This window comes from Neopsephotus bourkii, unplaced genomic scaffold (genome assembly GCF_033783945.1).
Source record: "Neopsephotus bourkii isolate Nb327-2 ecotype Australia unplaced genomic scaffold, CSIRO-AGI_Nbou_v1 NB_72, whole genome shotgun sequence".
Lineage (NCBI taxonomy): Eukaryota > Metazoa > Chordata > Aves > Psittaciformes > Psittacidae > Neopsephotus > Neopsephotus bourkii.
The window spans coordinates 98,432-109,731 of NW_026900589.1; the positions used below are offsets into that span (position 1 = coordinate 98,432).

General features: G+C 50.1%; 2 protein-coding genes across 4 annotated transcripts; both read right to left on the bottom strand.

Annotated features, from left to right (window-relative positions):
- Nucleotides 1–1,359: 1,359 nt before the first annotated feature.
- On the bottom strand, nucleotides 1,360–5,957 carry CDK3 (cyclin dependent kinase 3). 3 transcript variants are annotated; one of them, XM_061354508.1, is made up of 7 exons: nucleotides 5,406–5,941; nucleotides 4,691–4,768; nucleotides 4,204–4,324; nucleotides 3,525–3,695; nucleotides 2,994–3,095; nucleotides 1,974–2,177; nucleotides 1,360–1,544 (listed from the first exon to the last, which is right to left on the bottom strand). In XM_061354508.1, exons 1-7 carry the CDS (start codon nucleotides 5,531–5,533, stop codon nucleotides 1,419–1,421), a joined length of 930 nt encoding a protein of 309 aa, XP_061210492.1. In that variant the 5' UTR covers nucleotides 5,534–5,941; the 3' UTR covers nucleotides 1,360–1,418. The 3 variants fall into 3 exon arrangements, with proteins under 3 accessions (XP_061210492.1, XP_061210503.1, XP_061210511.1); XM_061354519.1 differs by lacking the exon at nucleotides 4,691–4,768 and having other exon boundaries at nucleotides 5,406–5,957; XM_061354527.1 differs by lacking the exon at nucleotides 3,525–3,695 and having other exon boundaries at nucleotides 5,406–5,957.
- Nucleotides 5,958–7,566: 1,609 nt separating this feature from the next.
- TEN1 (TEN1 subunit of CST complex) lies at nucleotides 7,567–10,093 on the bottom strand. Its single transcript, XM_061354542.1, has 3 exons — nucleotides 9,839–10,093; nucleotides 9,563–9,720; nucleotides 7,567–8,277 (listed from the first exon to the last, which is right to left on the bottom strand). The coding sequence occupies exons 1-3, from the start codon at nucleotides 9,922–9,924 to the stop codon at nucleotides 8,141–8,143; spliced, it is 381 nt and encodes a 126-aa protein (XP_061210526.1). The 5' UTR covers nucleotides 9,925–10,093; the 3' UTR covers nucleotides 7,567–8,140.
- Nucleotides 10,094–11,300: the final 1,207 nt, after the last annotated feature.

Sequence of the window (11,300 nt, forward strand, 5' to 3'; positions counted from 1 at the left end):
TCCCTGCCCATGGCAGGGGGGTTGGAATTGGATGATCTTAAGGTTCTTTCCAACCCTAACTGTTCTGTGATTCTATGATGCCAAAGGACAGCTGAACTTGGCTTTAGGCAGGTCTTGCGTTGAGAGGGCTTTCCAGGAGGCACTCTAAAGCTTTCCCTCCACTGTGAAAGTTCTCTGGTATGTGGTATATGCGGAAGGAGAGTGTTGCTACAGCTCTGTGTGCTCTGTGTGTCCCTCTCCTTTACTGCAGTGTTTATCTGTCATGAAAGTCTATGAATGTGATGACTTTTGGGATAGCATTTTTATGCTGAGGATCACAGTCATTAGGAGGGCACGTGTGTGAGTGAATGAAAACCAGCAGCACAGAAGTTTGTCTTTGCTACGTTAAAAATCTGTCTTTTGGGTATTTAAAAAGTAGAACGTAACTGAACTGGTTTGTGGGAACCTCTGATGGAAAGCAAGCCCATCTTACCATTGAGACAGCACTGGTCTGCGAAACCATCAGCCCCATGTCCACAGTGGAAGTGAGAGCACATCTCTGCACCTGCCAAGGGTTTGGGCTGGAAAGGATAAAAGAAAGAGTACAGGAGATAAGAAAAGGACAAGAGCTCTGGTGGGAAAAAGGATGAGCCAGACTGGCTGCCTCACTAGCTGATGGGCTGCCCCAACCAAAGAACAAATGACAAGGCTTCTGAACAAATGACAGGCCTTTATTTTTCTTTTGTACTGAAAAGAAAAAGATGTAAAAACCACACCAAAAGTTAGGGACAATTCTCAAATCATTTGAACAACAAAAAACATTTCAAGATAATAAAGTGAAGTAAACATCATTATGTCTGGACCAATGGTGGACAACCAGTGCTCTAGCTGTTACTGTTTCTGTTTCCAGCCATATGCAACAAGTGCTTTATGTTAACTGGATCTTTCTGATTCTTGGTCCCAGCTAAGGTACAAATTAAGACATCATACAGTGGAATTAAGCTTGTGAAAGAGCAGAATGCCAGCTTTGTTAAACAGCTCAGATTAAACAACTTGTCTAGTGCTGACAAGCCAAGGCTTTGGTAACAGCAGCAGAGCAGAGAAGTGTTCTCCTCCCCACAGTGGAGCCCCGCACACCCTGCTGTCAGAAACTGCCACTGGCAGTCCTGGGGATGTGCCGGTGCTGGGGATGTGGGGATGACTCCAGTGCTGGCAGACATCACTGCATCACCTTAGCTCACCAACACAAGGACAAACCTCTGAACGATGATCTCTTGCATTTCAGTGTTTTACACGGATAAATAACCCTCTACTTTTGGACGTGACCTATTTAAAAGGGTTCTACAGGCTATAACTCAAACTTTCCCCCAGGAAAACAGGATGAGAGTCTCTAAATGCAAGAATGTCCCCTCAGGAGAAGGGATCCCAAATGTATTTTCTCATCTGCAGTGTTTCTGCAGCACACGTTGCTCTTCAGGCTTCCGAGGGCTTCTCTGGAAGAAGTACTGGTGACTGAGGGCTGCCTTGGCTGAGATGCGCTTGCTGGGGTCATACAGGAGCAATTGCTGCCAAGAGGAAACCCAGAAGAATTAACAGTTTAAAAACAAAACGATTGATTGTACCTGCATGTGGTGGTCCTAGATGGAGATGTTGGTCCTGCTTTTCCTCCTCTCCAAGCTTTGGGGGGGTAACCCACAGCTGGGGTTACCATGGGAATTATGTGGTTTCTTGACCCTCAATGCAGTGGTTTCCTAGAGGAACCTGCAATGACAGTCCTGCTTTACAGCCAGGACTCAGCCCTGTTTGATAATCTGTTGTTTTTGCAATGGCAGAGATGAGCATTAGAGCCAGGTCAGCTAATGCACATCCAGGCAGATCAGTCCCAAATGTTCCTGTTCTTTTCCCAGTTTGAAAAGGTCCTGCATGTCCCAGGGTCTTGTTCGGACAACTCTGGTCAGAACAGAGTCCCTAAAAATAGTGCACTTGTTACTCACCACCAGTAAGTCTCTACCATCTCGATCTAAGCTGGGAACAATTTCTGTCATCTCCTTCCCTGCCCACCGGGGAAAGTTCTCCTTGTATTCAGGCAGCTGGGTCGCTCCAGGCCAGGTCTCCTCAGTGGGAGTGCCCAGAGTGCGAAAGATCCGGAAGAGCTGATCGATCTCAGAGTCCCCTGGAAACAGGGCCTTCCTGGTCACCTGCGGGGGAAAGACAATTCCTACCTTTCTATCAGCTCTATTTCCTGCTGTAAGCAGCCCTATGTCCCAGCAGATGCAAACAACTGCACAGACAGGTCAGTGGTTGGGAAAGTCACAGATGTCTGGCTGCTTGTCTCCAGCTCCTCTCCATGGACCCATGGACCCATGCTCCCCTGAGGCTGCTCCCCTTTCAGCCAGTTCCTTATCCTTCTTTGTCTCCAGTTTCCTAACACCCATTCTTGCAGGTTAGCTCCTTCCCCTCTTACTTGCCCAGGATCTGCTGCTTGGCAGCTCCAGCAGCTTCAGGAGCTAGGGATAGTGCTATTACACTGCAGGGATAACAAGAGCTCTTCAAAGTGGTGTATGAACCCCAAGGAGATTCACTCTGCCATGCTATGAGAGTGTTAGTTCTCTGCAGCCTATTATGAGGACATCTGCAAGAGGCATCTCCTCCCAGGATCAAAATGCTGCAGCAAAAAGATTGAAATTGCCCCTTCTGCAAGGGGAGGCACCAAGTTCCCACATACCTGGAACTGCAGCTGGGCTACAGAGGCTTTGCCTTCTGCCAGGCCCATGAGGGTGGCAGATTTCCTTCTGAACCCACAGTTAAAGATCAGCTAACCCTCACAGAATCATAAAAGGTTTGAGTTGGAAAGGACATTAAGATCATATTTTGTGTACTTCCCATAAAACACACCCCAGTATAGGGTGGGACCACACTATCACAGATGCTCTATGTCTTGCCCCTTCTTCCCCACTTCCCATTGCAGCTGCACCCTCCCTGCTCATTAAAAAGGCTATTTAAACCCATTCTACCATTTCTGCAAAGATGCAGCCGATGCTCCAGATATCCACAGGGGTTGAGTAATATTTGCATCCCAACAGTATTTCAGGGGCTCGGTACCACAGAGTCACTACCTGGTAAGGAACAAAGAAACAAGCTTTGATTGTTTCCCTGGATGAAACCAGAGGCATGGGATCCTCTCTGCTCAGCTGTAATGCAGTTACTGTACAAATCAGAGCATGCCAAGGCCCTGCTGAATTAATAAATACCTTAGTGACAGCAAGATTGGGATTAACAGATCATCCTTCAACAGGAGCCTCTGCAACAAATAAACATACCCAATGCAGAGAAGGTGGGAACCCAGGTTGCAGGCAGGCTAGGGTAGAAGCAGTCGGCACACTCTGTGGGACATGAGGTAGCCCTGTAGCTGCAGATGATGCTAAGACCACGTGCCTGGGCAGGCCTGTGCCTCCATTATGGATGAGTAACTTATGATGCTGCTTTTGTTCATGCACTATGGATTGTGTACCCCACTCTCAGGTAGCAGAGAGCCTCAACAGTACCTCATGAGTGTACGTGCGCAGGGGGACACCGAAAGCTCTTGCCAGCCCAAAATCAGCCAGCTTGATTACTCCTGCTTCGTTAATGAGCAAGTTCTGTGGCTTCAAGTCCCTGTGGATGACTCTATGTGAGTGGCAGAAGCTCACACCCTGCAGCAGCTGGAAAAGGTAGTTCTATGGAGAGAAAAGATTTCAGACAAGGCCACAGTGAAACTGCTTTGAAGGCTGGATCTCATTTATAGACCTGAAGGGGAAAAAAGACCTTGTTATAATGCAACACTAGGCTGGTGGGCCACTACTCAGAGACCCACACAAACTGCTCCCACCCTACATGGAGACAGGTAGATTCCAGTCCAGTGGCAGTTCCTTCCACACATCTATTGCTCCATAACAAGGCAATTAGTAATAGATCCCTCAGCTGTCCTCTTAGGAGCAGTTTGTGCTGCAGTGAGATGGGCTGGAGAGCCTGGAAACAGCTGGGAAATAAAAGCACTGAGCAATAGTGTCATGAGGGTTTCCCAGCTGGAATGTTTGAGATCTGAGAAGTTGAATGCCTCAGCCAAGGATGAGTCTCTTCAGATGCAGTCTGCATATTAGCAGCTCAGTGCTGGCTCTGCCCAGCAGAAGGCAGCAAGGACACATGCCTTCTGCCCTGCCTGTTAGCATTCCTTCCACACTCTACCTTGACCAAGCTTAAAGGAAGCTCTCTGGTTTGGGATGAGTCCATGTATTTCTTCAGGTCCTGATTCAGATACTCAAACACCAGATAGAGCTTCTTCTGGTTGTGTATGACATCCAGAAGCCTGCAAAAGAAATGCAAGTGCTCCCTTCAGTACCTTTCAGCACCTCCTCCAGACCCAGAAATCCCTGCTCCCACAGATTGCTCTGCTCTGGGAGTCCTTTGGAGCACAGAGAAGCAGATACAAAAGCAGAATCTAGCATAGGACAGCAGCAGCTTGGACCAGCCTGTGTTGCTGGAGTGAAGTAGCAGTGCTGTGAGCTATTGCTGAGAACCAGGGAAGTGTAAATGGTTCCTGCATTTTCCTCTTTATTTGGCTCCTGTCCTGCAGTTAGGAAGGACAGGAAAACCTCTCTTGCTGTCTGTACCCAGAGCTCCCAGAGCAGGAGCTCACCGGTGAGCTGCTGGGGAGGGTTCATCCAGGTCTTACCTTACTATGTTGGGGTGCTTCAGCTCCTTCAGCAGTGAGATTTCTCGGATTGCAGTGCTGGGGACACCCTCCGTATCCCTGTGGCAGAGACAGGCTGCATAGCACCCATCATCCCCCAGGATCCCACAGCCTGTGTCCCTTCTCCCTCCCTCTGTACCCCATCACCCTGTGTGGGCCAGCGTGTCTCACACCGAGCGCCCTGGCTCTGGGATGGAGCCGTGTGTGAGGCGGGGGAAATGGAGCCGTGGGGAAGGAGAAGGAAGGGGTGGACTCAGTGCAAACTCTGAGGCAGAGCTGGTTTTGGAGCACCTGAGGGCACACTTGGAGAAGCAACAGTGGCTGAAGTGACAAGTTCAAGGCCTGAGCCTTGAAGTTGTCTCTGAGGGAGACGGAGCCTTGCAGGCACCATGCCCCTGAGGAACAGGACACCTCCCAAAATGGTGGCTGCTTCCCCCTGCCCTGTGCTGTGAAGCCAGAGCCACGCAGGGCTGGGTCAGGCCCTAGGTGCTTGCATAAGCTGATAAGAGACATTTCTTTCCCTCAGGTCAGGCTTTTTTGAGCCTCTTGCCCCTTGCAGGGCTCAGGACCCTACTGCTCACCCCCATGGCAGGCCTTCAGCCTTAGGTCCCAGAGGAGCCATTTGCCTTCCTCACCCCCCTCTCTCCTCAGCACCCTGTGCATGGCATTCCTGGGCCCTGGGCTTCTCCCCACTCACGAGTCCAAGCGGATCTTCTTGAGGGCCACCAGCTGCCCCGTGCGCTTGTTGCGAGCCTTGTACACCACGCCATAGGTGCCCTCCCCGATCTTCTCCAGCTTCTGAAACACCTCCTGGCAGGGGTCCATGATGCGGCCGCTGCCTCGCGATGGCAGTGGGGGTGGCTGGTGCTGCTTTCTGAGGAGGAAAAGGAAACGGGGGGAAAACCTACAGCCAAATGTGTGTGGAAAGGGTTTGTTCTTCCCCTGAGCTGCTCTTGGGGTCTGGGTCCCCTCTTGCTGCTCCCCCAGCGCAGGGACCTACCTTCGGCTGAGGCAGCAGCAGGCAGACAGAGCCTGGTGGGGCTCTGGGGGGTGTTTGGGGGTCTTCAAGCCCACCCAAAAAGCCCAACACACTGTGCAGCAACCAGTACTGGCTGCAGTGTGACCCACAGTGTGCTAGCTAGAGCAAAACTAGGGCAAGATGGAGGCAAAAGGGTGCTTTGGGCCTGTGGCACAGGCACAGGGACTGCGCAGTGCCGAGGGAGGCTCTTCAGCCCTTTTACCTTGCCTGGCACCAAGGCGATGCAGTGAAGAATGGAGGTTCCCTGGGGATGCTCAGGTCAAACGTACAGCAGAAATGTCTTTTTTTCTTCTTGTTTCATCTGTTTGTTCTCTCTTGCGCAATTGTCCCTTGAAGCTTCCCACTGTGGGCTGTGCCGCTCAGTCAGCCTTTCTGGAGATGTCCTTGGCGGGGGTTAATCATTGACTCCATAGCTGGCAGGCAGCATGATTAAAAACCCATTATAAATATTCTGCATCGTGGCATGCAGACAGACAGAGCCATTGGGCCAAAGCTTGGGAGTTCCATGTCTCTGGGTGTGCACAGCAGGACATGGGTGCATGGGTCCACAGTGCAGACCCCAACTTTTAGGTGACCCCCTAAGGACTGCTTTAATCCATTGCTGAGCCAGCTTAACATTCTTGTGCAACTGATCCCGATTTCTGCCAATGTGAAAGAACCAAAGGCCAGTTGCTCTGTGGCTGCAGAGGGACCCACATGGCTATGGCCAACTCCAGTGTGCGTTCCCCAAGTGACTTGTGAAGGTTGAATTTGTTGTCAGGTCTCCACTTGGAGTCACTGCTAAATCTGCTCTCTGCTTCATGGTTGGTTGATTTTCTGGTTGGAGTTTTCATAACACTTGTAGGAATCTGGTATTTTGGCTGTTCCCAGCCCTGGCATCGTGGCTATTCCCAACTCTCTGGCAAACCTGGCCATTTGGGTAAAATTTAAGCATGGGGAGGAAGGTGGGAGAAGAGACAGGAGATGAGGTGTATACATAAAGCCATCATGACAGGCTCATCACTGTCTCTTAACCAGGTTAAAATCTTGGCTCCTGAGTTCATGTTTGTGGACTTGGGCAGAACAAAGTGTGCTGAGGCAGGGTTTTTGTATTTCTGTAACTGTGTGAATGAAAAACGTAAGGCTAAACTAAGATTAAAGATTACAGAAAGCACTGTAATTACTGAGCTATCTCAGGCCCTTGAATCAAGCCTGCTGGTAACAGTGGACTTTGCCAATACCTGTTGTGTGGACTTTGCCAATACCTGTTGTGTTTTGCTCTGCTGCTGTGCATTGTACTGCTTCAGTCCCTATTTTCTGAACATTTCACCAGCAAAAAGCAGAAAAGGCTAAATTCTGCCTGCAAACCACAGTCCCAGCTACCTCCAGGTCTGGGGATTCCTATAGCACAGGAGTCTCCTCTTTTGCACCAACTTATTCTCATCTCATATTAGTGATTTTTGGTCTTTTTGTTGATGGTTTAATTCTGCCAGGTGGGCTTGGCACCATGTTCTTAAACCAGAGTGGCTCTGATGTAACTTCATCTCCTCTTCTTGCAACTTTTTCAAAGCCAAGCCCTTCCTTACACACCCAGCACTGAGGAGGAGAAAAACTGCACATCGCCAAGTTTTCTTACATCATCCATTCAGCAAATCCAGGGGTTTCTGCAAGGCCTTTGCATTATGCATTTGCCTTAGCAAGAAAGAGGGTTTCAATCAATAACAAACGGGCTGCCTTCTTTTTAAATCTTTATTTAGGAACATATCAATCAAAAGCTTCAACAAAGTGATTTAAGGTCTCCTAAACTTAGTTGTGTCAAGGAAGAAAGTCAAGTTGAAGAGGCAGTGCTGCTGGACATAGTAACTCTTTGTTTTTCTTGTTTCTTTGCTGCTCAGCCCAGATCCGTGAGTGTTTTGCCAGGAACGCTCCTGTATGGAAGCTGAGTCATGGTAACCGAACACATGGAATCATGGACCTGCAGCCACACAGGGCTCATGAACTTTGTGCTAATGCCCTTCACCCTCTGTCTGCCAACAGCCCATAAGCTGCTGAGCTTTGAGAGTAAGTTGCTCAACTCCAGGTTCAGAGACTTCCCCTGTTTCTGATCTCTCCAAGCCTTGCATTACAAAAGGACCAGTATAACCCAAGTGCTCCCTTTCCTTAACCGCCCTTTTTAAACAAACCAACCTGCTTCCCAGAGGTTATTTTCAGTGATGACACCTGCATGAACGGACAACCCACAGGCACATACTGACTCACACAGTCTTCAAGTGTTTCCCTCATCGTGACTTGACTTTGCTATTTACCACAGCAAACCTCAGTATGTCACAAACCCACCTTCTAAATTTACTTTTAACATAGCTGTTGCAAATGGCAGTGCAAGGACCAGCATATGGCTGGTCTCAGAGCTGCTGTCAGGACGTGCTCTTTCCCATCTTCTCCTGCCTCTTGCTGAAGTATTTCCTCTGCTCCTGTATGGCTTGTTCCAGCAAGGGCACGTTCAGCCCTTCCACGCAGGTCAATATTCGTGCCTTTACCACGGGACCCTCACCTGGGAAAAATAATAAGTTTCTGTATAAAGAAAACCAGATGGAGCAGCTCGGAGGCAAACAGAGAGGTTCCTACAGGCAGCATATGGCTCCAGCTGGCCAAATAATCATAGCCTGAGAACTTGCAGGAGACTGGACCAGCCACCAACATGAGCAGCAGGCCCAGGAGCAGGGTAATTTAGTGATGTGCTTTCCTTCTGTTGGCTACAAAATGCTGACACCGTGCTCTCCGGGCACTGGGGAACATTGAGCCTAGGACATGCCAATGCCTACCATGCAGCACCTGTATACTTTGTGACTGGATGAAGTTTGGATTTCCCTGTCTGAAAAGCACCAGGGATGGGTTCTAAGCTCATTTCTGAATGCCTCCATGCAGACAAGGACAGAACAAAGCTGGTCTTAGAACAGGCTCAATGTTGACTATAACTGACAGTTCGTTGGTAGCATTCAAATGGTAAGAGAGATGCACAAAAGAGGCCAAACCCTGGTGACACAGCCACCATCTCAGCCTGCTCCCCTTCTACCCCTGCAAAATGGGGACAACTCACTCCTAAGCTGTCATAAACAAAGCAGTATGTCTTTCTAAAGGAATTCTGCAGCAGTGGCTTAGTTGGTTACTCACTCAATGCCATGTGCAGTGTGGTGTTCCACATGCCACTGAGGGTTTCAATGGCATGAATGTGAATGCTTGTTGCCAGGTGTGGGCAAGACAACACTTGGGATTTGCTTCCCAACCGCACAGCCCAGCCCAGATCAAGTCCCCAGGCAAAGAGCTGTGCAGCTGGAGTAATGCTCAGGGCACCCAGGAAAGGACATAACAGGGTGCCCTGTTACACAACAGAGCCTGCTGCATTCCTCACGCCCCATGTCTGAGGGCAGGGATATAATTAGAGCCTTTCAAGGATGGCAAAGATCAGCCCCCAGCTCACAGTGAGGTATTGCTGCAATCAGCCATGTTTGGAGTGAAGATGATATGGTGGCTGGCAGTGATGCCAGGAGGTTCCACTGCAGCTTTCACCAACTCAGCAATGCTGCTGAGGTGCTTCTTTTTTAGAACAGAATCTGTGCCAGAGCATTGGATTTTCACCAGAATAATGGTGGCGGCTCTTCTCATGGTCAATGGGGAGAGACAGGCTGCTCCTGCCCTAAATCACACGCTTGTGTGACCAGAGCTTGCCTCGGCCAACGCCAACCTCAGTGACAGCATGTCTCACTGTGCACACAGGGAGCCATGAAGAAGCTGTTGAACAGCAAACAGGAAAGGGCACTGGTGCCTGAAGCATTTACCTTCCCTATGTTCAGCCTCTCCCAGGACCATGTAGCGAGATCCCAGCTGGGCTTGGAATGGCTCCACAAACTTGGTGTCGACACAAACCTGGTACTGAGCTGAGCTGTGCTGAGCGGTGAGAACAGCTTCAGAGCGGGCAAGGTCATAGCAGCATAACCTGGGAATGATTGATTTGGGAAGCTCAGCAGTGCGGAGATACAACAGTTACAAAGGGATTGGGGTCAGCCAGTGAAGGAAAAGCTTGGCCTGCAAGGAGGGCAGTGTACCCTTCTCACCTGCCAAACGTTCTTAGTGCCTCCCCTTCTGGGACTGAACTGTTGATCTCCCATGGAAAGTAATAGACACCAGCACTTGGCAGCATCTCTGTCAGGCCTGCAGTAAAGTGAAAGATCTGAGTTCATGCCACCCTAGTACCTGACCTAGATACCAGGTGACACTGCCCCAGAACTCTGTCCTTGATCAGGGCCTCTCCACCCAGAGGACTGCAGGAGCTTCATAGCTTCTCTGCTGAGTCCTGCTGGCAGCTCAGTGCACATGCGAAGCCCCCAGCATCCTGGCATGAAGAGGGGTTACCTTCCCCTACCTTCCCCCTTCCCACAGTCCAGCATCAACAGCAACAGGCAGCCCACCAGATCCTCCAGGTCTCCCCTAGTCTATGGATGGGTTGAGAAAGGTTAAGTGGGAAAAATGGTGATTGAGAAGTTCAGAGAGTGTGAGGGACTGGGATGCAGGAACAGACCAAGCTGCTGGGGTGATGGGGTACCATGCAGCAAGATTAGGATCCCAAGGCTGTTCTTATGCTGCAGGATAAGAAATTCTGGCAGTGTCTGATCCTGCAGCTGGAGAACAATTACTTGGATACAAACCCACCTGGCTTCACCAGGAGTCTAGGAGGCTTTAGAAGGCAGCAATGAGTTAGAATGATTCACAAGACTCAAGTAGGGTCTCCTGTGAGCTCCAGTATGGAGCACATGCAGGCTAGCCAGTGCCATAGCTAGGCTATTGCTGTGCCCCAAAGTGGTTTCTGATCTCCCTTGCAGGGGGCCTGTGTTTGGCATGTTTCCATCTCCATTTACTGTTTTTCATCCTGGGTTTTGCCCCCCTGGGGGGGACCCCCAAGAGCTGCACAATGGCCTATGCATCCTGCAATGCAGACACAGGGGGCCACCCCAGCGGCTTCGAGGATCCCCCATACTGATTATGCAGCAGCGACACAGTGAGCTGTAACTCTGTGGCTTTAATGCCTGCTCAACCCATACACTGGTCAGGGGTTGCAAACTTGCAAAATGCCCCACTGCCATCCTTGGTGTGGGAAGCCACTGAGACTACGGTGATCCTGCTCACCCTGTCCCTGCACACCCCTGGGTGCCGGGTCTGGTTGCCCCGTGTCCCTGTGCAAGGCCATGAAACCCCTCTGACAGGATCCCAACCAGGAGTGATGGAGGTGGGTCTGCTCCACGAAGTCTGCAGCTCCCTTCATCTCCACCTCACCTAACCCAGATTTAAAAAGCAGGTTCAATTCTACACCTGCCTAACAGGGCAAAGGCTGTCCTACATTGCTTGAGCTGTGCAGCCCGGTGGGATCAGCCAGGAATGTAGGATGCTCAATGCACATTTAATGCTCTTTTTAACACATGCACAACCTATGTGCCTACTCAGTGCATGAATTAATGCACATGCAACTTCAACTGAAGGATGCTGCATGTGCATTTACCACACACTTGGCCCCAAGTGAAG

What these genes read in the sequence shown, in the direction of transcription:
- TEN1 (XM_061354542.1), bottom strand. Translation starts at nt 9,924, where the DNA reads ATGCTGCCAAGTGCTGGTGTCTATTACTTTCCATGGGAGATCAACAGT. An exon ending in GCACTAAGAACGTTTGGCAG is followed by an intron (nt 9,721 to 9,838) that starts GTGAGAAGGGTA and finishes AATCATTCCCAG; the next exon opens with GTTATGCTGCTATGACCTTG. An exon ending in AGAGGCTGAACATAGGGAAG is followed by an intron (nt 8,278 to 9,562) that starts GTAAATGCTTCA and finishes TATTTTTCCCAG; the next exon opens with GTGAGGGTCCCGTGGTAAAG.
- CDK3 (XM_061354508.1), bottom strand. Translation starts at nt 5,533, where the DNA reads ATGGACCCCTGCCAGGAGGTGTTTCAGAAGCTGGAGAAGATCGGGGAG. An exon ending in AAGAAGATCCGCTTGGACTC is followed by an intron (nt 4,769 to 5,405) that starts GTGAGTGGGGAG and finishes TCTCTGCCACAG; the next exon opens with GGATACGGAGGGTGTCCCCA. An exon ending in GCTGCATCTTTGCAGAAATG is followed by an intron (nt 2,178 to 2,993) that starts GTAGAATGGGTT and finishes TTTCCCCCGCAG; the next exon opens with GTGACCAGGAAGGCCCTGTT.